Source organism: Komagataella phaffii, chromosome 1 (assembly GCF_000027005.1).
Source record: "Komagataella phaffii GS115 chromosome 1, complete sequence".
NCBI lineage: Eukaryota > Fungi > Ascomycota > Pichiomycetes > Pichiales > Pichiaceae > Komagataella > Komagataella phaffii.
The window spans coordinates 2,625,544-2,646,916 of NC_012963.1; the positions used below are offsets into that span (position 1 = coordinate 2,625,544).

The 21,373-nt window shown below is 40.3% G+C and overlaps 10 protein-coding genes across 10 annotated transcripts; 5 read left to right on the forward strand and 5 right to left on the reverse strand.

Annotated features, from left to right (window-relative positions):
• Window positions 1-72: 72 nt before the first annotated feature.
• PAS_chr1-4_0650 (Chromatin structure-remodeling complex protein RSC7) lies at window positions 73-1,434 on the reverse strand (the record flags this gene model as incomplete). Its single annotated transcript, XM_002490747.1, has 1 exon — window positions 73-1,434. One exon carries the CDS (start codon window positions 1,432-1,434, stop codon window positions 73-75), a length of 1,362 nt encoding a protein of 453 aa, XP_002490792.1.
• A 442-nt stretch (window positions 1,435-1,876) lies between these two features.
• PAS_chr1-4_0651 (Subunit of SAGA histone acetyltransferase complex) lies at window positions 1,877-3,811 on the forward strand (the record flags this gene model as incomplete). The annotated part of the gene is made up of 1 exon (XM_002490748.1): window positions 1,877-3,811. One exon carries the CDS (start codon window positions 1,877-1,879, stop codon window positions 3,809-3,811), a length of 1,935 nt encoding a protein of 644 aa, XP_002490793.1.
• A 46-nt stretch (window positions 3,812-3,857) lies between these two features.
• PAS_c121_0002 (Hypothetical protein) lies at window positions 3,858-5,321 on the reverse strand (the record flags this gene model as incomplete). The annotated part of the gene is made up of 2 exons (XM_002490749.1): window positions 3,858-5,227; window positions 5,285-5,321. The coding sequence occupies 2 exons, from the start codon at window positions 5,319-5,321 to the stop codon at window positions 3,858-3,860; spliced, it is 1,407 nt and encodes a 468-aa protein (XP_002490794.1).
• A 164-nt stretch (window positions 5,322-5,485) lies between these two features.
• On the forward strand, window positions 5,486-6,835 carry PAS_c121_0003 (Hypothetical protein; the record flags this gene model as incomplete). The annotated part of the gene is made up of 2 exons (XM_002490750.1): window positions 5,486-5,508; window positions 5,557-6,835. 2 exons carry the CDS (start codon window positions 5,486-5,488, stop codon window positions 6,833-6,835), a joined length of 1,302 nt encoding a protein of 433 aa, XP_002490795.1.
• Window positions 6,836-7,305: 470 nt separating this feature from the next.
• Window positions 7,306-11,040, forward strand: PAS_c121_0004 (Hypothetical protein; the record flags this gene model as incomplete). The annotated part of the gene is made up of 1 exon (XM_002490751.1): window positions 7,306-11,040. One exon carries the CDS (start codon window positions 7,306-7,308, stop codon window positions 11,038-11,040), a length of 3,735 nt encoding a protein of 1,244 aa, XP_002490796.1.
• A 28-nt stretch (window positions 11,041-11,068) lies between these two features.
• Window positions 11,069-11,734, reverse strand: PAS_c121_0018 (Hypothetical protein; the record flags this gene model as incomplete). Its single annotated transcript, XM_002490752.1, has 1 exon — window positions 11,069-11,734. One exon carries the CDS (start codon window positions 11,732-11,734, stop codon window positions 11,069-11,071), a length of 666 nt encoding a protein of 221 aa, XP_002490797.1.
• A 128-nt stretch (window positions 11,735-11,862) lies between these two features.
• PAS_c121_0005 (Hypothetical protein) lies at window positions 11,863-13,095 on the reverse strand (the record flags this gene model as incomplete). The annotated part of the gene is made up of 1 exon (XM_002490753.1): window positions 11,863-13,095. One exon carries the CDS (start codon window positions 13,093-13,095, stop codon window positions 11,863-11,865), a length of 1,233 nt encoding a protein of 410 aa, XP_002490798.1.
• Window positions 13,096-13,482: 387 nt separating this feature from the next.
• Window positions 13,483-13,815, forward strand: PAS_c121_0006 (Hypothetical protein; the record flags this gene model as incomplete). The annotated part of the gene is made up of 1 exon (XM_002490754.1): window positions 13,483-13,815. One exon carries the CDS (start codon window positions 13,483-13,485, stop codon window positions 13,813-13,815), a length of 333 nt encoding a protein of 110 aa, XP_002490799.1.
• A 345-nt stretch (window positions 13,816-14,160) lies between these two features.
• Window positions 14,161-18,777, forward strand: PAS_c121_0007 (Hypothetical protein; the record flags this gene model as incomplete). Its single annotated transcript, XM_002490755.1, has 1 exon — window positions 14,161-18,777. The coding sequence occupies one exon, from the start codon at window positions 14,161-14,163 to the stop codon at window positions 18,775-18,777; it is 4,617 nt and encodes a 1,538-aa protein (XP_002490800.1).
• A 37-nt stretch (window positions 18,778-18,814) lies between these two features.
• On the reverse strand, window positions 18,815-21,371 carry PAS_c121_0008 (Hypothetical protein; the record flags this gene model as incomplete). Its single annotated transcript, XM_002490756.1, has 3 exons — window positions 18,815-19,339; window positions 19,433-21,246; window positions 21,344-21,371. The coding sequence occupies 3 exons, from the start codon at window positions 21,369-21,371 to the stop codon at window positions 18,815-18,817; spliced, it is 2,367 nt and encodes a 788-aa protein (XP_002490801.1).
• Window positions 21,372-21,373: the final 2 nt, after the last annotated feature.

Consider the following 21,373-nt stretch of genomic DNA (forward strand, 5'->3'; position numbering starts at 1 on the left):
TAAGGCGCGATATTTCACTAGTACGTACTTATTTGGCTTACTTAAAGGTGAGAATCGTCCAGCTATCATCCGCTACAGCCTCTCTTCTAGCAGCTTTTGCTCTTGAATAGCTTGAAGAACGTCAGGTGTCACAACGTCTTTGTAAATTTCTTCTGGAACATCCTTCAATCCAGTGGCTGAAGCTGTACTTCCCGACATGACGGTAGTGATGATTAACTTATCTGAAACGGTATCATCATACTTGAAAAACTCAACCTTGGAAGGTTGCAAATGTTGAGGTATAAAAGTGACACCGGTATATGGTTCCTTGAATCCTCTGGGAGTGGACAATGATGATCGAGCTTCATACAGTTGAGACTCAGCTTGTCTACTTCTCAAAGCGCTCTCATAAATCCACGTTTGCGTGAGTTGTGTGTGAGGGGTGATCATTTTGTTGGTAGCAAAGCCTGGTGTGCCACCTCTATTGAATTCGTCACTTGGAAGAAGTGCCAGTTCACCCTCTACGTGGCCCTCGGCTAATGAAGACTCCTTATCGTAATCATCAGTAATCCATTTTCCGCCTTTGATTATCCGAGCACCAAATTCTCTAAATATGCTTCTTGCTGTAACAAGTCCAATGTTTCTTCCTTTATAAGAATGAGGTAAAATTTCTCTGTTGATCAAATCGTGTTTTTCCTTATCGTTTATGATGACTTTGTATAGTTTCCTGTGTTTATGGAATAGTAGGTAAGAATCTCTGAATCCCATCAAACGAGCGGGCTCCGTTGATAGCATGTAAAGCCTATTACCTCTTCCAGCACAAGTAAACGTCCTCACACGGTATTCACGACCTCCCTTCAAATGACCTTCACTGTCAACTTTTGTCTCTCCGTCTTCATTAACTGGAACCACTATTTCATCGTCTTTGACCTCCAGATGCAAGCCTTCCTCGTCTGTTGAATCTATCCTACCTCTCCCTCGTTTCCGCTTGACTTCATTGGCTATTTCCTCTTCTTCGAGTTCACTAACTCTTTTCTTATTTTTGGCAGGTCTTCCACGTCTTCTCAGGGGATTTATGACAAGGGTGACGCCCTTTCCATGTTTGGCGGTTGACTTGGAGGGAGATCCTTCACTCTGATCGCTATCTTCATCGTCATCGTCGTCATCTTCTTCGTCATCTTCTTCTTCCTTCACAGTTGAATTCTTTCTAGTTCTTCGTCTATTATTTTTCCGAATGGTTTCATCCCCTTGTTCATCAGGGTCGTCCGCATCCTCGTTCGCAGCGGGGTCTTCTTCATCTTCATCGTCATCGTCATTTTCTTGGTATTCCTCATCCCTTGGGTCTTCGACTTTTATATTGTCTTCCTGGATCGTTTGATCAATTTCAGCAATCTCATCTGGAGTATCTGCCGGTCTAGGCGTTCCCGACTCAGATCTGGTTCTGCGTTCCACCATGTGATTAGTGTGCTCTTACGTATTCGTTCTAGGTGATTGTTTATCACGAAAGATCACCAGAAAAGTGAGCCCAGTGATGGTGTTGAGATGTACCAGAACTGGTAAACCAGTACAAACTTGGGCTTTGAGATTGCAGGTAAAGAAGAAAATATTGGTGACATTACCGGTTTTTTAACATTGCAGCCAAAGATACCATATACTAGTGACAAGTTCTGTCAGAAATACAAAGCTATTCACGTGTATCATGGATATTAGAGGTGATTCAAAACCTCCCTTCTAGATTCGCTCATTTCCCTTCCAGAGGTCCTCCCGTTGAGCCCTCCCCCCACAGTGCCCTTTAAAGTGTGTGGAACTCAATTCTTAACACATTGTTATCATCTAACTATCCCAACTGTCAAGTCGATATTGGGCTTTCCAAACATATTATCCTGAAAGATAAAGCATGCAAAACCCAGAAAGACCAGTTGTTTGGAAAGAGTTAGGCCAATATCTAGACACCCTACAACCGATTCATCAAGAAAAACCGTCTTCCCTCCCAGATTTACCATCTCCTAGCTACAAAGACTCATTGTCCAACCCATTGAGATATCGCATCTGCAACAATTGTGATAGACCCATTCTTCAAAGCTGTTTATCTAAACACATCAAAATCTGTAACCAAATCGTGAAAGTAGAGAAACTTGAAGAAGACGATAAGCCAATGAACATGGTTCGAAAAAGAAAAAATCAGGTACTGGAAGAGTCGAAGGAATCTACTCCAGTCACCAACACTAATTCGACTAATTCTTCCAATGCTATCAACTCAACTACTTCAAAGAAGACCAAGAAAGTTAAGCTTCCGAAGGAAAAGAAACCGAAGAAGGAGAGAGTCAAGTCAACTGCCAAGCCCAAGGGTCCTGTGGACGTTGAAAGACAATGTGGGGTTCCCTTACCAAACGGTGGCTATTGTGCTAGGTCTTTGACTTGTAAGACCCACTCTATGGGTGCAAAAAGAGCTGTACCTGGTAGATCTGCTCCTTACGATCAGTTACTGGTTGCCTATCAAAGGAAGAATCAAGCAAAGTTCGCAGCTAATGCGGCCGCTGCCCACGCAGCTAGAGATGACTTAATTCACGGTTCTCAAATACCTATTGATGAAGATGATGAAGCTCATCAGGTTTTGGATGGAGTTGCCAAATCTTATCCTCTACCATTGGAAAGAAAGGTAATAATGCCAGCGAGGTCCCGATCATCCTTCTTGAGAATGCGAGAGATGTTTGCAGGTGCAATTTTACCTAGAGTACCAACTAATCCGTTTGGGAACCTTTATAGTAGGACTGCTGTTATTGATGTTGATAGGGCAGGTGATTATTACTTCTCCGTTCGTGCTTCTCCTAGAATGCCAAATCAGCAACAAAATAAAACTCAGAAGAACCCACAACCTCCACGACCGCAAGTTCAACAGCAGCAACAGGCTCAAAAATCACAGCAATCTCCACCTCAAGCGCAGCAACAGATATCACAATCTGCTGGACAGCAGACATCTCAAACTGTTCAAAGACTTGTACAACAACAACAACGATTGCAACAACAACGCCAACAGACCCAGATACAACAACAACAGCAACATCAGCAACAGCAGCAACAACAACAACATCAACAGCAGCAGCAACAGCAACAGCAACAGCAACAACAACAAACTCATATGCTTCAACAGCAACAGCAACAGCAACAGCAACAGCAAATGCTACTCTTACAACAACAGCAACAGCAACAAGCTCAACAGCAACAGTCACCACCGATTACCCACCAATCACCAATCCCCGACAACCGTCCTTCGAATCAACTGCCGCAACAGTATTCTCAGATGACGCCGCAACAATTGCAGCTTCAGCAACAATTGCAGTTACAACAAAAGCAGAAAGAACAATTTCGACTGCAGCAGCAACAGCATCTGAGGAATCTCCMCATGCGTATRACTCCGCAACAGCAACAACAGTTTGCAAACCTTACACCCGAGAAAAGAGCTCAATTTCAAAGGATGCAATTAGTTCAGCTCCAACAGCAGATAAAAAATCAAGCAATTCAAAATCAGATGCAGCAGCAGCAACAACAGCCATCACATGTACAATCACAAGCACAGACTCAATTTCAACAGGCACAGCTAAAAGCCCAGTCAAGGGCACAAGTGCTTCAGGCTGCTCAAAGACAGATGCAAAATTCTCCAACCAGCCCAGTAACTTCTATGAGCTCACCTCTTGCAATTCCATCAAATTTGGCCAATCAAGGGCCGAATCAAACCTCCCAGCTACCAAATGAGCAATTGTCAAATCCGCTCATGGGAAATCAATTCCAAGGTCAATTTAATCAGTATCAACCAAATTACAGGGAGAATTAATTGTATTATATTTTTGTCTACTCTATTTATGTAGCCATTAGTAACTTTAATTATCGCCTCTCATTCGCTTGAATGTATACCCTGCAACTACGATTGGTATGACATTGAGTAGTACAAGTCCCAATACGAAGAAGATGTCTATAAGTTTTTCATAACTGAATCTATCACTTGTAGGTTCAGTTAACATTTGATCGATGTTGTCAGAAAATGCTTTACCCATTGCCTCTCTTGAAAAATATGTTTCAACGCGCTTCTTAGAATTGGCAGAGAGCTTCTGCCTTTCTTCGTCAGATAATCTGACTACCTGAGAGCAAGCCTGGTACCATGGGTCAACTTCATTTGATCTTAGGTAGCCAGTTGGTTCAGGTTGGGCGTCATCTACCACAGTCTCCGTGGGGCCACCGTGATTGACCGCAATAACTGGAGTTCCAAATTTCATTGCTTCCAAAGGCACAATTCCAAAATGTTCAAACCCTGGGGTGTAGAGTAGGGCTTCAGCTTTGGAAATTAAATAATCCTTTATATCGGAACTTACCGAGGGCAGGAAAATAACGTCACTAGCTGGATATGAAAAGAGACGGCCTCGTATTGATATAACCTTCAAACCGAGAGATCTAGCTAAATCTTCCAGTTCAATTAGATGTTCCACGTTTTCCCTCACTCTGGAATCATACCCACCTGCCACTATAAGCTTAAGGCGATTCTCCTTGAAAAATTGGAGATTCTCTTTCTTAAGCTTTGCAAACACCCTGATTGCGAGTGAAATGTTTTTGGCTCTTTCAAATCTGTTGACAGATAGAAAGAATCGTTCATTACTATGAAAAAACTCTTTCATCTCCTCTTCAGTTGTGTCGTCGATCGAAGAAGCTTCCGTATCGACACATGGATACAGCACTGTGGGCTCGTAATATTTGGAAATAATGGGAAACGTTTCTTTGAAAATACCTTTCGTAAAATTGCTGTTCACCACCACTCTGTCTGCGCAGATGGTTGTATATTGCTCCAGTAAATCAAACGGTTTCCGATATATACTTCGTAGAGTGGTGTCTCGAGAAGCAAGCTTCAGATCAGGAAAATGACAGTAGAATAGGATTCTAGCGTCACTTCGCTTTAGATAATGCAATATGGGAAGACAAAATGATAACTGGTCAACAATGAACACGTCATGCTCTTTGATTTTTCCAGACAATGCCAAACGAAGAATCAACCAGGCTTGCCTTATTATAGCACACAGTATGCTAAATCTGCCAGCAATTTGGGTTGGCAAGAAATCTCCAAAAACCATTGACTCGATTTCATCGTTCTTGATCTCTTCAAAACAGTGAGTTTTGTCACAGTGCGATGTGTATATGATGACTTGGTTCTCAATTTTCTGCAGAGAACAGGCAGCATCCACAACGAGACGTTCAGCACCACCTTAAACAAATGTTAGTAAGCCTCTTTCTATTGTTCTACATTCATGACAAAGCTTACCTATGCCCAGATCGGGATGAACGAATGCAATGTTCATATTGTCTTGTGAGTTGGTTCACTGGGAAGAGAATACGCTGTCAGCTGTGCGCTTGCGCGGGTTTTCCAATATCTGTGCAGACCCTAAAAGTTTAAAATTTGGTCTCTAGATAGAACTCTTCCACTTATCAATCGCCTTTTGTGCCATTTTTTCATTCCCCTCTGATGGACTTTGTGGAGAAGGCAGAGTAAGTGCATCGTCTTTTTAGCAATGACTTAACTATCTAACAATCCAGGAAAACACTCGCCACGTATTCAACAACTAGAGACCTGTGTTCGGCAGTAGTATCTAATGAGTACAACCCTGGATTACCCCATTTCACAAGGAGTTTAGTGTGGAAGCTTACTTTGATTACAGAATATTTCAAGTCCAAACCACATTTGCCTTCATCGATGAAAGTTGATTATTCGGTTTTGACTCAGACTCGAAACACTTATCAGAAGTACAGTGAGAAATACCCAGTACCGTGGAGTTTACTGCAGCAAAATGATGAATTTTACCAAGAACAGGATGCTTCTGTTGATCCCCTTTCTAACACAGACGATTTAGCCAAACTGCAGACTTTGGTGACAGATTGTAAACGCCTGTTTCCAAGTTATCCCAATTTATTTATCAAGGACAAGGAGAACTCTAGAAATATCATCACATCTTTATTTATATGGTGGAAGCTCAACGACGATGTAAATGATACGAACTCTGGGTATCGCCAAGGCATGCATGAGATCTTTGGACTGATCATGATCAGCTTGATCAAAGAACAGCTACCACAAGGGAAACCAGAGCAATTCTATACGAAGCATCCGGTGGCCCAATTGTACGGTCCCAAATTTACACATATTGACTCGTTTACGATATTCAATCGCATGATGTATAAGCTGGCTCCATCATTTTTTCAGGAAGACAATTTCATCCAAGAATCCATTAAATTTGACATTCTATTTCACAACTGTGACCGATACCACCATCAATATCTGACGAAGACGTTGAAGATTGACTCTTCAATATGGCTGATCAGATATTATAGACTATTACTAATACGGGAGTTGGGACTCTCGTCTACAGTTCTAACGTGGGATAAGATTTTTGCCTTTAGTTATCTACACAAGACCAAAGACAGCAATCACATTGAATTTGCGTTCCTGATCCCTTACATTGTTGTTCTTTTAATCACCAAACTTAAGCCGCAGACATTGGCATCAGAGTACGACCAAGTGCTTTACATGTTACTTCACTACCCCATCAAACATAGAAACGAAGAGAATAAGGACGATCACTACCATTTTAAACCTGTCGTTGTCGATATAAACCAACTTGTCACTGATGCCATCACACTTTCTAACACTGTCGATAACGCAGAGGCATTCTCCCGCTTATCGAAGAAGGTCATAGAAAGATATTCGGGGTTAAAGCTAGACGGCAGTAAGCCTAATCACTCCATAATGTCGTCTGATTTTCTGAAAAATCGCCTGGAATTACGGCTCAACAAGAAAGTCAAACAACTGATGGAAAAATAAACATATATACGCATTAAGAAACTGTACTTATCCGACAACAGTAGGCCACCCCATCCCCCGTTTCTTCCATCGCTCCAACAATAGACGTAACAGGGCCTGTTGGTCTGGCAACTGTTTTCCCATAATTAATGGGTACGACACTACCTCCTCTGGAATTCTGACGTATGCCTAAAGCAGCAGACTGCCCCCACACCCTAAATTGTCCTTATACTACAGAATATCCCATCGTTTTCGCGGCAATAACAGGGTACCGGAGCCCATATAGAATTCGGCTAGATCTTCAACATCCAACATTTCTTTTGTTGTCGTTTTATCATTTTCTTTTGCTACCAAATAATCCAGAAAGAGTCTCTTCTTTGGTCCCACACAGCAGTCTATAGTATTGAGTTTCTCTTTCAGACAATCATAGACATTTTAATTCAATTTGCTAATCACCCCCGTGCCCTCATCAGAGCCAGCTTCATTTACACATGACGGAGAATCACCATGACCACAAGGACTCAAATGAGGCCAAGAAAGAGGGAGTCTTCAGCTCTCTTAGAGAGAAGTTGGAAGAGGATGCTGCGTATTTTGTGAAAGCAGTTCAGAACGGTGAGATTGACTGGTTTCTGCGTGGTTCGAATGTGAATCCCAATATCTCTCTGCCATCCGCAACTCCGTTAAGATCTCCCACCATAGCCAAATCACCCAACTCCAAATCAGGCGCCACTGTCGAAACTTCGCCAGACACGGTGTCTTCGCCAAATACAAGCCAAATCAGCGAAGCTCCCCTGACTTCTCTTCCTCAGAGCAGCCAGTTCAAGAAAGGTTACGACGCGGATGATGAGATTCCCACCAACAGATTAACCCGATCAAGAACCGTAGATGGTACCATGACTGCCTCAAGAAGGAGGTCTAGTTTATCAAACTCAGATTTGACCAGGACATCTACAAACCAAACTCATAGTACTTTCAACGAAGGGGGATCTTCTCCACCCGGTGGCATTTTCAAGAAATTATTTAGGAGAAAATCAAAGGAAACTTCTCCAACTGCAAAAAGATTAGAGGAAATTCACAAGAAAATTCCTCCAAAGCCATCGTCTCCCTCATCATCTAGATCATCGCACGATAGTTCCACAGTACCAAAGCCCCGCAATGTTAAAGTCAAAATAGACAAGTCCTTGACCACTTTTAAGGAAGAGAAGGACAGAGATGATGCAGAAACTGATGCTTTCAGTGATTCCTCGGCTGCAGATTCGGACACTGATGATTATAGCTTATATCTTGAGAATCTTTCAATCAAAGTTTCCAACAAGAATATCGACCCAAAACTGAGGGAATATCTGAAATTCTTCGAGGCTCAACGTGAAGAAGAAGCCTCTGCACGAGCTTCATTGGCTAATAGCGCATCACCATCCATTCAAGAGCCCAAGAAAGTGAAACTAGACGTTGCTGGAAACCCTATACCGCCGCATCCAGATAGGCCGAAACTCCCATCGGCTTTCTCTGTTAATCCCAAATACAAAGATAGGCCTGAGGATCAGGATCATGGTTCACCGATTTCTAAGGTTCCATCTCCTTCTGCTCAAGGCGCCGGAGTCTTTGGATCTTTATTGAGAAGAACTAAGACAAACGATAGACGAGAGTCTTCACCGCAGTCCTTATCTCATTTTGAGCACCCTCCATTAACTTATACAAAGCCGCCCCCTAGGGTGGTTAAGAAACCAGGAATTCCAGTCCTGAATGAGATTGCCCCTCTCAAGAAAGTTGCATTTGCAGCCACCATGTTCGTCAATGATCCCCCTCAACAGATTCCATCTAGGAACCCGAGAAAGGGAAATGTTGTAATAAGCAAGACCGGTGAGATAATAATTAATAAGATCAATCCAGAAGATTTGTTAAAACATGGTGGAGGAATTGTCGTTGGCGGGTCCGCAAAGTCAAAACATGAACCAGAATCAGAGAACAAAAGTTCACATAAGGATGTAGAAGTTGATGGTTCTAAGGTTACCATTGATAAACCAATGGTTAGAAGAAGACCACACGTCATTGAGATGGATAAACCGTTAGTTACGCTGAAGCTAGATGAACTCTATACAAGATGTTGCCACCTTAGAGAAATTTTACCAATTCCTAGCACATTGAAGCAGATTCCAAAAGGAAGTACAGATCCATTACCAATTCTTCAGCTAAGAAATCCAAAGCCTTCCTTGATTGAAGTCCTATCTTTTTCCGATTTTATTCGTATCGCACCTGTGGTTTCCGTTTCATTAGACGGTGCTTCTCTAACTTTGGAGATGTTTAGAACGATTTTGGCCTCTTTAGTGAACAAGAAACATTTACGAAAACTCTCTCTTCGAAATATGTGCATCGATAACGAAGGCTGGAAACTTCTTTGTTGGTTCTTAACCATGAATTCCAGGGTAGAGAGACTTGATATCACACAATGTCCAATGTTACAAGTAGGTTCTCAGAAGAGGCGCACCTCGACCAGTTCAGCACCCAAGAAACCGGAGACTTCAACTACGACCCAAAAGGTCATGGAGTCTAATACCCAAAATAGATCTGACATGGATTGGCCTCTTTTCATAGCATCGTTGATTTTCCGTGGAGGTATGCGGGAGCTGGTACTTACAGGTTGTAAAATTAATGATTTTGTCGTTTTTGAAAATTTAATTTCAATGGCATTATCGCATAAAACCTGGAAAATCGGTTTGGCATACAATGAGCTCTCAACTCAACAATGTGAGGTTCTTGCTCAGATGATGATTGACTATCCTGAACTTTTAGGCCTTGATCTGGGTTACAATGATTTATCGACCTCTATCAAGGTATTTACGGACGCATCCAAGAAAAGTGAACATCAATCCCAATTGAGGTTGCTGTCTCTCAATTGCTGTAATCTTCAAGATAATCAAGATGTAAAAGAATTGGTTGTTTCACTTTCAAAATTGCCAACTCTCAAGTTTTTGGATTTGTCCAACAATAAGAAAATGTTTCCCAAGATGACAAGCTTCATTGCAAGTTATTTGCCTCTCTTTCCCGAGTTGAGTCGCTTGTGTTTAGATAACAATGACCTGTCTACTGCTGCGATCATCACTTTTGCTGAGTCAGTCAGACTTTGTAGGAAGTTGTGTTCTTTTTCGATAGTTGGCAATACTTTGGACGAAGCTGCAACGATTGCTTTGACCAATGCAGCTAAGAACTCTGAAAGTTTGTTTACCTTGAACTGTTCTTTTGAAGGCATGTCTCCAAAGTATAAGGAGCAAATAGGTCTTTACACTATGAGAAACATGGAAAAAATACTGTATACCACCGATAAAACTGGGATTACCGAAGATGATACAAGAGAAACTTGGACCGAGAAAATGTCCAAGTTTCTTTCTAACGATAATTCCAATGCTTCTGCTGAGGAGTTGAAAGCTTTATTCGACGAAGCCAAGGAAGCCAAAAATATACTTCATGAAACTATGCAAGCATTATTCAAGCTACAAGTGAATAACAGACTTAATCTGGAAGGTAAAGAGACCCTAATCAGGCTTTGCATTTTGGATTCTTCTCTTGATAAGGGAATAAAACTTCTTTCCAGCAAAGCCAAGTACAGCGTATCAGATGTGAGTAATTTAATTGTCTCCAAACTAACAGAAAATACAGACGCTGATGAAGCATTGGTGCCATTTGAAGATAATGGCGGTGCTACTTTGATTAAGGATAATTCTGTTGCTAATAACGAGTTTTCTTCAAAGATGAAGCAACAGTTGCAAGAAGAGAGCAATGTGGCTAAGAACAGAGCTTTGGTACAGTGTCATTTAAAGACTCCAAAAGTTTTGGAGAAGCTTAAAGATATTGATGGTGACAGCATCCGTAAATTGCTTCTTACAGGTGATGCCCAGAAGTTGTCCGAAATTTTGAATACTTTTAAAGAGAAGGGAATTCAGGTTGAATCCATTTTTGGGAAATCACCTTGTAAAGGTGATGACAAAACTTTGATGGAGACACTCAAGACAAAGCTACAAGGAGATCATCAACATGGACCCTCGGAGTTAGAAGATAATTACTCTGAGGAGTCGAAGAAGAACCTTGAGTTGAACAAAGTCATAGGAAAGATGAGCCCAGGGGAAGCAGCAGGGGCAGCTTCCGAGGAAGATTTAGAGATTGAAACAATTAGCAAAGCTTATGATGACATTTTGAGTAAGATTGCGGATGAGCAAAATGACGCTGATTGAAAGATATCGTATATATGCATTATAGAATTCAGGTACCGGGGAGTCTTGTCTTGACTCCAGCAAGCGAGCATTCTTCCTCTATGTTGGTATTATCGTCAGCTTTGTCGACAATAATAAATGGGAGATTTTTATGCTGTTCTGTTATTTCCTGATTCATCTGTTCAATAAGCCATTCTTGAGATGCCTCAAACTTCTTTCTTTTGCTAACACCGTCATTCGTTTCGAACTCTTCTCCATCGTAATGTGTAATTCTATCACCTAACTTCTTAAACAAAAGGCCTCTCAATTCGTCTGGCGAATGAATTTCCCTCATATCTGGACCACCCTCTACTTTATCGTAGTGATCCCACTCTGGAGGAGGCGAAGAAGGTGGAGATATGACAAATCGGGTTCCTTGGTCAGGAAGTTGCAAAAATTCCTGAGTTGAAATAAAATTGCTTCTTATACTGTATCCCACTGTCAAGGAATTCAACTCAGAGGTTAAATAGTCGTATGCTGCGATCGAAGAGCTGATTTCTTCAAATATTAAAAAGACCCTTTGAAATTTTGGCAATTTTATGATCTTGATTGTTTCGAAAGGTGGGGTTACCTTTTTCACAAGGTTTTTCAAATGTGACACAATCAGCTCGTCATCTTGCAACTGACCTGGCTCAAATCCGGTCAGGATTATGGTGTTAGTTGGAACTTCTTGCATACAGGATTATGCTAAACTTGCTTATCGGATAACTTTCCGCGCAAGGCGCATGGATTGATTACCTAAACTAAATACGTCCCTGGGACTTTTTATTTTTACTCCAAATGATATCTATCAGTAGTATACAATTATTCCTCCTTTCTTTTCTTGTTTGAAAGACTTTCGGAGACTGGTTCCTGAGCGTCGGTGTGATTATGTCTATGATTTCTCTTTTTGGGTTTCTCAGAGTCAACTAATACTTCTGAGATGAGCTTCTTGGCCTCGTCTTCGTCAACAGCAATTTCAACCAGAGCGTCCTTGAATGCAGCTAATGGGTCTTCCTTTGAAATGACGTCGACAGGTCTAATAGGTGGTAGTGCTACTTCTGCGACATCGTCCTCGGTGTAAAAATCATCACTGGTATAGATGGGCAGAACAGCTGAAGATTTGTCGTAAGATTTTAGGTCAACGTCAATGATCGTTTGCTCTTGGCTTAACACTTTGTTTACGACAGTGGTGATGTTCTCTAGCAAGTCAGATGGGTTCATTTTACTGTCGCCGATCCTAATTTCCAATTCGGTCCCGAATGGAACTCTGTAATAAGTGGAAGTTCTAACTCTCTCGAGAGACTGTTTCAGCACGTCAAGAGAAAAGTCTTTTCCCTTAAAAACCCTCAGCTTAATGGGGACAGGGAGGTGAATAACTGAGGAATCGTAGAAAGTTTTTCCCAACAGTTTTGGTAACGTAGTGACCAGAGCATCGTCGGAGACAAAACAATCGTAACTTTCTCTCAATTGCTCTCTGGCGTCGTAAGGACGAAATTCCCCCTTCAGCTCTTCTCCACGTACAATTCTTCCGACATATTTGGTCAGATACTCATCGTTCTCAATTTGGGAGAGTTCTTTTTCTCCTATAAGTTTATCATTGACGAAAACACAAAATTTAAACTCTTCTTCATCACGATGCAGGGGATGAGGCAAACTGATCAGCTTTGGCTTTAGGTTTACCTTATCGGTGAAATATTTAACAGAGGTAAACTTCAAGGTAAATGGAACAGCATCTTCCTCAAACAGACTGGATTTCTTGGTCGATTTCTCTTCGTCTTGCTTTTTCAAGAAGGCAAGCAACTCGTTAACAGCCTTCTCAATAACGGCTGGCTTAATGAACTCTTTTTGTCCTTCAGCCAAATTTTCCACAACACTGAGAGAATCGTCCTTAGAATCTTCTTGCTCAATGGAAGTCTCTTCAGTTGACACTTCATTCTTTTTAGCCACAGCAGACTTCTTGGAACCCTTCTTTGCAGGAGAAGCCTTAGATGGTGTTCCAACTGGGGAGCTGGTACTCTTAGCGGAGCTTCTGGTTATTCTCTTTCTAGGAGGCATGTTGATAGAAGTGAATATGGTAGGTTCTCTGATCTTAGTATTTCTGTAATTTTTTTTCCCACTATAATTTTTTTTTTCATTTTCGCTAAAATCGATGCTACATTGGCTATGTAATAGAGAAGCCATTAGTTACGCAGATGATTGAAACAAGGCGACAACGGCAAGAGACCACAACTGAAGTAAAATTGGGGTATGAAATTATTCTATCCGTTTAGTTAATTGAGTTAGCAGAGATAGTCATGGGTCTGTCCTTCATAGCATTTTATTTTTCACCCAAAGCTCTGTTGTACGATTGGTAAGCTGTCGCGATCAATATCTGATCAGATACGGAAAACACAGCTTTCCTGGCGTATTCACCAACTCAACTCCCGTGAACATCACCTCAAAATGGGAAAGAGAAAGTCATCAGCCAGAAAACCAGCTCCAAAGATCAAGCAGAAGCTGGAAACTCAATTCACATGTCTGTTCTGTAACCACGACAACTCTGTGGTATGCACCTTGGATAAGAAAAACAGCATAGGCCTTTTGGAATGTAAGAAATGCAATTTGTCCTTCCAGGCTCCAATAAACTCACTTTCGCAACCCATTGATATATACAGCGATTGGATCGATGCTTGTGAAGCCGTCGCTGAAGAGAATGCAGATGTCAACGGTGATAACTTTATAGAAAACGATGGGGCAGATCGTGAGCAGGATGATGATTACGACGATGAATTTTGAAAGAGTACGGAGCAGTAATTCATGTTTACTTTGTGCCTTTTGACACTCTGTTTCGGTTGTCAGACGGCTGTTAAAGTCAGTACTACATGAAAGTTCAAGACAAGAGACGATAATGGAACAAGAATAAATAACTAAAAACTCAAGCTTTAGCCACTGTAGATAGATGCCCATAGGTTGTTTTATAGGCATGCCAGAGGACCGCTGTCCGCACACCGTCGGTAATAACACCTGATGATGCTTACCACCTGGAAATATTTCACTTCCAGTCCACCTAAACACCATCGCTTGCTTGCCATTGCGCGCGCCGTTCTGATTATCTTCCTCCATACTATTAGTCTATAAGCCATGAATCCTTTCAACTCAGCTGCCACTCTGGGTACTAATGGGTTTGAAGTCTCTCTAAACTACTTCACTGGTATTCCAGATATCAATACGTTGTCGGATCCAAATTTGAAAAAGAATTTTCGGTCACTATTAAAGAAGGACGACACCACCAAAGAAAAGGCATTAAGAGAGATCCTGAACTCCTCTGATGTTAGGATATTTGAGGACTATACGGCTGCAGTTGCCTGGGTCCAAATTTATCCGAAACTATCTATTGATTTGTCCAGAAATGTGAGGTTGTTGGCTCATCAACTGCAAACAAAGATAGTGCATACCTTAGGTAAGAAATATTCTAGATTCCTCCCCGATACCATTGGTGCTTGGATTATAGGCACATATGACACAGAAAGAGTTGTCTCATCGCAAGTTAGAACAGAGTTTCTGTCATGCTTTAACGAAGAGAAATTTGAATCCCTGTTCACGATTTTTCAAGTTCCACTGCTAAATTTTGTCAATCAGTTACTGAACTCTGAGACTCAGAATTCTCTTTCTAATGAGCAACAAGTATCCAAGGACGAGGCATTATTAAAGTTTAACAGAGCTGTCACTTCATCCACGCAAATGTTTCAGCGGGCTCTGCAACTTCCCAATCATTCTGAAGAATCGGTCGAGTTAATTGACAAGATTACTGATTCGCATTCGCCTCTGTGGGACAATTTTTCCAGCAAGGATTTGAATATTAGAAGACATACGTTGCAGACTGTCCCATTATTGTTGTCATACTCTGAAAACCTACTCAAACCATTGACTAAAGCGGTGTTTAAGTCTTGTAGAAAGATAAACAAGAAGCAAGCTTTGCTCAACTCCACGATTGTATTACCAACTTTGAATGCTCTTCATCGTTTGGTTGTTCAGTCGAATAACTTTTGGACGCTTAGTAAGAACTCCCAGGATTACTTCATTGACTTTGTATCACTTGGCTCATGCAACTGTGATCCAATTTATTACCGTTTGTTGTCTGAAATTATTACATCATCTGATGATTCGTTTATTAGCCTAGAGAACGATGCGTTTTTCACAACTATAACTGATATTATCTACCGAAGCATTTCGAAGGAAAGGCAGAGCAACTCAATCGTTGTGGGATGGATCATATTCTTGGACATCATTCTTAAGTTTAAAGTCCCGGAGGAACTCATCATCAAAAAGGTCACCCCATTTATTGTTAGCTTGCTAAACAAATCAAAACTTGATTCTGCAATAGTTAAAAAGACTTCACACTTTTTTGTCGCACTGCCCTCAGATGAGCTCCTATTGACCATTAATGATTTGGTGTTAGATTCGTTGGTGGGAAAGAAGATAATTTTTGGTGAAGAGCCACTTAATGCCGAGCTTTTTTTGAACAACTACTTCAACGTCCTTGCATCAGAACCTGATTCTCTGTCTGAGTGTTTAAGAATGCTCTGCTCCAACGCTTTAAACTCTCTTGAGGACGAAGAACTTGATCTAGAAGAGAAACCCACGAACTCATTGGTTCTAGTCGAAGGCATAATTTCTCATAATTTCACTGAGTATTCGAACGAAGTTGAAGGTTTCCTTTTCGGTTTATTAGCGTTTTTAGACGTTAGCTTTGTTAAAGAGCCCTTAAAAACATTGACACTATACAGCGAGAGTCAGCTTTTTGATGACAGAGTACTTCACGAAGTTATCAATGACTTCTTTGTGAAGCTAGAGGATGTAAATGATAACTTACTTATTTCTTACTTTCTGAAAAAAATACCACAAATTAAACACTTTGATATTGCAAAATGCCCTAATTTGGTTTCATTCACTTTGAAGAAATCTGGACAATCGTTCACCGAAAATGATTCTGCAGTCATTTTCAAACTTTTGACCAAAGATGTTTTAAAGAATTTGTATAATCAGGCATTAGATTCTAGCAAACATTGGGAAGGCTTCATAGCCAATTGTTGTTCCCAGTACCAAAACGATCTATTTCTGAAATTTGTTCTGGAGGAGCCTCAGTTTTTGGTCAATTTGTGGAAACGATTCTCATCTTCAAAAGATTTGCTGAACCTCATTGAAATCAATAACAATACTGATCCCAACTTCATCGTTGAATTTAAGCAATCCTTACTTTCTTTCCTCTTGCAGGCTTCTTTTGAAGATTCCAAGAATGTTCCTGAAATATTAGCTCACATTTTAAAAGCGGAAAACGGTCCTGAAATGCTTGCCCTTCCAGATAAGAGACTGATAACCAACTTGGCTAATGGTGTCAAATTTGGCTCGTACCAGACGATTTTATCGAATCCATTACAGCATAATGTGGCACTGTTCAAGATAGATGATGTTCACAATGGTGAGAGTTTGAGGAGCATATATTCCATTAGTGCAGTTATTTCTTACATTCTTTTCCTCTTAAAGAACAAGCTCGTTGCAGAGAAAGTGCACATTAAAGTTCTAGCTGTACTAACCGAGGCTGTAGTTGATCACACATTTTTGTCTCCAGATCCTGAAGCTTATTTAGTTGACTTACACAGCAACAGCGTTAACTATATACTAGGGTTAACTAAAGATTTGACTACAGAGGATGTATTAAACGTGATATCAGATGCTAATACAGAATCTGTCTTGAGTAGCTTGCTGAAGGAAGCGGAGAAAAATATATTTGTTGCCAGAATTGCTACTAGAATTCTGAGCAACAAACTGCAATACTCCAAGCCTGCAATGTTTACTCTCAGTTTTTTGAATGATCTCTATAAGAGAGGACTGCCGATTCTGTCAATTGTTTTAATATCTCTTCCACAGGAAGTTTTATTTTCAACGGAGTTGGATAGATTCAGAAATCAAATTGCATCCTATTTGGTGGGGATTCAAAATTCGAAAGAAATTTTGAGTAGTGGCTTACCACATTTAACTCTTTTGAACAATTTCACTCTTCTTGAGGAAGAAACTATTTCAAACACTGTTGAAATAATCGAAGCTAACCGATCAATGATGGTTCTTCAGTCTTTTTCAAAACTGTTGGAGTGTGATATAGCATATGATCAGGGATTTATTCCTATGCGAATTCAGATGCTGATTTACTTGCACAATTGTATTTCAAAAAAGTTAATCAATTCAGATGGTTTGGCGCCTACGTATGAAGTTTTGTCGAACTTGGTGAGAGACTCACTGGGTGTGGTTTCGATGGAGTTGGAATCAGCTACTGCCACAGAACTGACCAAAGGCATGAGCATAGCACTGGCCTACTTCACTTTCAGATCCTTAATTCTACTACAGAAGTCCTCACAAGTTAACAGTGACATTTGGATGTCAGAAAAAGAAACCATTATTACTGAATTCTTGGCTGTTGTTAAAGTGTTTGATTTTAAAGTTGAGAACTTGTGCACTGAATTGGTACTAAATTTTACTGAGCAAGTGTTAATTGATATAGTTCCAGACTCCTCATTGAACGAAGAAATTGACTTTTTTTATGAACAGTTGGAAACATCGTTCTCACTTTTAATGCTAAAAGTGACTACTCAAGTCCTTTACAAAGTTCTCTTAAACAATCATCAGAATTTTGTAATTGAAATGGAGCTTCAGAAAATGTCTGTCAAAGCTGATGAAGATACCCAGAAATTAAAACCAGAACTTCCTCCATTGCTTATCCAGTTGATAACTACTCCCTTTGAAGAGTATATTGAGTTTGAATCTCCGGAAGTTGTTGCCAGATACTTATTTGGGTGGTATTTGGTCTTATTGCATTTTAGAAACGTTACCTATGACATCAGGAAGAGCTATCTTGGTCAAATTGAAGACTTTCTTTCTGGATTTCTTTCGTTTGTGTTTTGGCAGATTGATTTTGAGCATGATAAAAGCTTCTACCAACACCTTAAATCTAACACTCAAGTGAACAGACCAATGATATTTGAGAAGCTTTCTTCCGATTTACCAATGGATGTGCAATTCAAAACATTCACTGTTTACCTTTACTATACTGCTCTGGAATTACTAGGTTCTTCATGTAAGCATTGGTTCATGGATATAAAGAATCGTCAACTCAAATCAACAATTGAAGAAGTAACCAAAACCCTAATCTCACCTATATTGATTAACAGTGAGCTCGATGCAGTTGATAGAAGGCTGAAAAGTTCAGAGATCCTCACCAAGGACGAAAATCTCAAAGTCAAGACCAATAGGCAACAACACGATGTTAAGTCTCAATATACTATTGATGAACAAACTATGGAAATGACTATTCGACTTCCTGACACCTATCCTTTAACCAATGTTATGGTCGAGGGTCTTCATCGTATTGGAGTCAAGGAACAACAATGGCGTGCTTGGTTAAACTCCTGCCAGAGAGTCATTTCATCCTCCAACGGCACAATAATAGAAGCTCTTGAGCTATTCAACAAGAATGTCAACTATCATTTTTCTGGGTTCGAAGAGTGTGCTGTCTGTTACTCCATTCTTCATCTAGATTCATCTTTGCCATCTCAAAGTTGCCATACCTGCAACAACAAATTCCATAGTGGGTGTCTCTACAAGTGGTTCAAAAGTTCGGGAACTTCGACATGTCCATTGTGTCGTTCTACTTTTAACTTTTCCAGAAGAAAATTGGATACTGAAAGGTCCCGTGAACAGTTTTGAAACTGAACCCCAAATATTGTATATAAGTTAGCATTATTTAATTGTCTACATCCGATATCCATTCCCAAACTTTCATTACTTCGCCAAATACCTCGATGACTCTGCTGCGTATGTTGCTGTTTCTCTCGACCTTCTTCGAAACATCTTTCCATATCTTGTTTTTCTCAGAAAAGCGCATTTCAGAGTCAAGAAGTAAATCCCGTAGCTGATGCGAACCAATATAAGGTCTTGTCAAACCTGATGAATCTTTCTTGGCACTTCCTGCTCTTCTTTGAAGCCTTTGAAATACTTCTGAAACCAATCCAGTGATCCGTTCCTTGTAGTTAGCATTTCTCCGATAGATAAAAATTGAGGCCCGTATAAATATCAAAAGACCTATAAAGGCAAGAGCAAATGGCCGGTACTTTATCAAAATACTGGTAATGTAACGATCTATTTGGCACTGGAAACTAAGGTTTGTGAGAGACGTGGAGCGAATAATCGTTTGGTTTGAGCTTTTATCGATTTCCTGGTATGTGTCTTCAATATCTTGTTTTCTATTGATATCGTTTGATGTTGATAGCTAAAATATGTTAGTACATTCTGACACTAGAATGTGAAAAAAAAATTAGAGATAAAGAAGCTGTGAAGCCTGGTTATCTTTCAATAAATAAACTTGCCTTACAATTATTTCAGGTTCAGATTCCAAGTCCACCAACGCTTTGCTCCAGTAATATTCAAATTCTTCAGGGCTGACATAATCAGGCTTGATTTCTAAAACAAGATCGTGCAGCTCCTCAAGAGACAAGCCGGCATCTTCGTCTAAACCCCTACCACAGTCAATTTCGGCATTTCTGTTACGAAGCAGAAACAGTAAATAGTTAGTAACTCTGTGAATATTCTCAGTTTTTCTATGATCTGGAACGCAAGTGACTGGAGTAGGAACAAACCCAAAAATGGAGTACCAAGGATGTGTTGAAACAAAATCTACATCACATCTAGCTTTGAACAAAGGAAAACATTCGGCATGTTCAGGACATGGGACACATTCAGGAACCAACTGTGATGATGTCTCCTCGACATACTCCATTAGAGGTAGCAATTGCTCAGGAATTATATCGTAGTCAATGTCAAAAACTTTTTTGTGGATAGATGATCCACAGTATCCAGAGTATATTCTTTGCTCTCTCCATAGAAGGAAAGCAACAAAAACTAAAGATGCAAAAAACCAAGTTAGGAAGTATTTCAAAACTGTCTTGAAGGAAACATTGGAAGATGCATTTTCGATATCAACCAATAATTCATCGGCATCTTTCTTAATTTGGTTCTCTTCCTCTTCCACTTCATTCTTCAACGTTTCCAAGAGTGTGCTGTCGTTGTTTTTATCAGGTTCGACACTTTCTTGCTTTAATCTTTTAGTCACTTTCGGAGTTTTACGAGAACTTTTGGTGATGTCTTCTTTCTCCTTCTTCAAATCAATTTGTTCGGTTGGACCCCTAGGTACATGCTCTTCGATAGGGGTGCTGGATGAGAAAGACTGATCTGAATGTGTCGTCGGAGTGTTTGACAGTTGTTTAGTGGATCTTGGAGTTTTTCTGTGTCTCCTAGAAACTTGAGGAGTAATGGCGATCGATTTAGGCGTATCCTTCGTTCTAGTGACTTTACCTTTAGTAGGCGAGCTCAAAAGTTTGTCAAAGTCTATGTCTTCAGTGGAGTTGAAAGAGTCTTCACCTTTGAAAATATCCTTGGATGACTTATCTTGTTTTATTTGTTTTCTGTTGGGCGATGAATATTCCTCTAGATCTCTGCTTCTTTTGTGCGGTATTGAAGAGTGTTCCTTTTGAAATACGTTTCTATTAGAGAAAGTCGTTTCGATATTCTCCTTCACTCTTTCCAGCTTTATCTTTTCATCCTCGTCTTTAGAAGGAATAATTTGATTGCATTTTTCGTCCAACAACTCCTCTTCTAAATCGTGATCTAACGCTGGTTTGAGTTTCAAATCCAATTTGGGAGACTTGACTTCCTCTGCCACCTTTTCTCGATGTTTTCGGGGAATCTTTCTATCAAGTTTATCCTCAGGGGGGGTCAACTTAATAGAATCATCGGTAACATCAAGGGCCTTGGCTTTCAGATGTGGGGAAACTAAGTGTTCTTCTTTCTGTGGCACAGTACTGGATTGCTTTTTGGATTTGGTTTTTTTCTTTGGTTTTGTAACCTTTTTCGTCTTTTTCTGGTTCTTGGAGGCAGGTTCTGGTTCATCATCAGAGGAATTGCCTATAATGGATTTTTTACTCGATGCATCAAGGATGTCGTTTCCGTTGGGAACATTTGCTTCGTTATATTTCGCCAACAATGTTGAAGCCTTAGGTTTAATTTTCTCACCAAACAAGTTTAACAGAGTCTGCTTTTTTGCCGATGCTGGAAACTTGATGTCATGTTCCACAAGGATCCTCCTCAGCTGTGCTACTTTGAGAGTCGATGGATCGAAATCTGATTGTTAGTATGCACAAACTATTTGCCTCGATGCCCACTACATCAACGCATAAAAAAAAATAAAGACACGATGGATCTCACAACTTCAACTTACCTGGAGTTAGATACTTCTTGTCCTCCATGA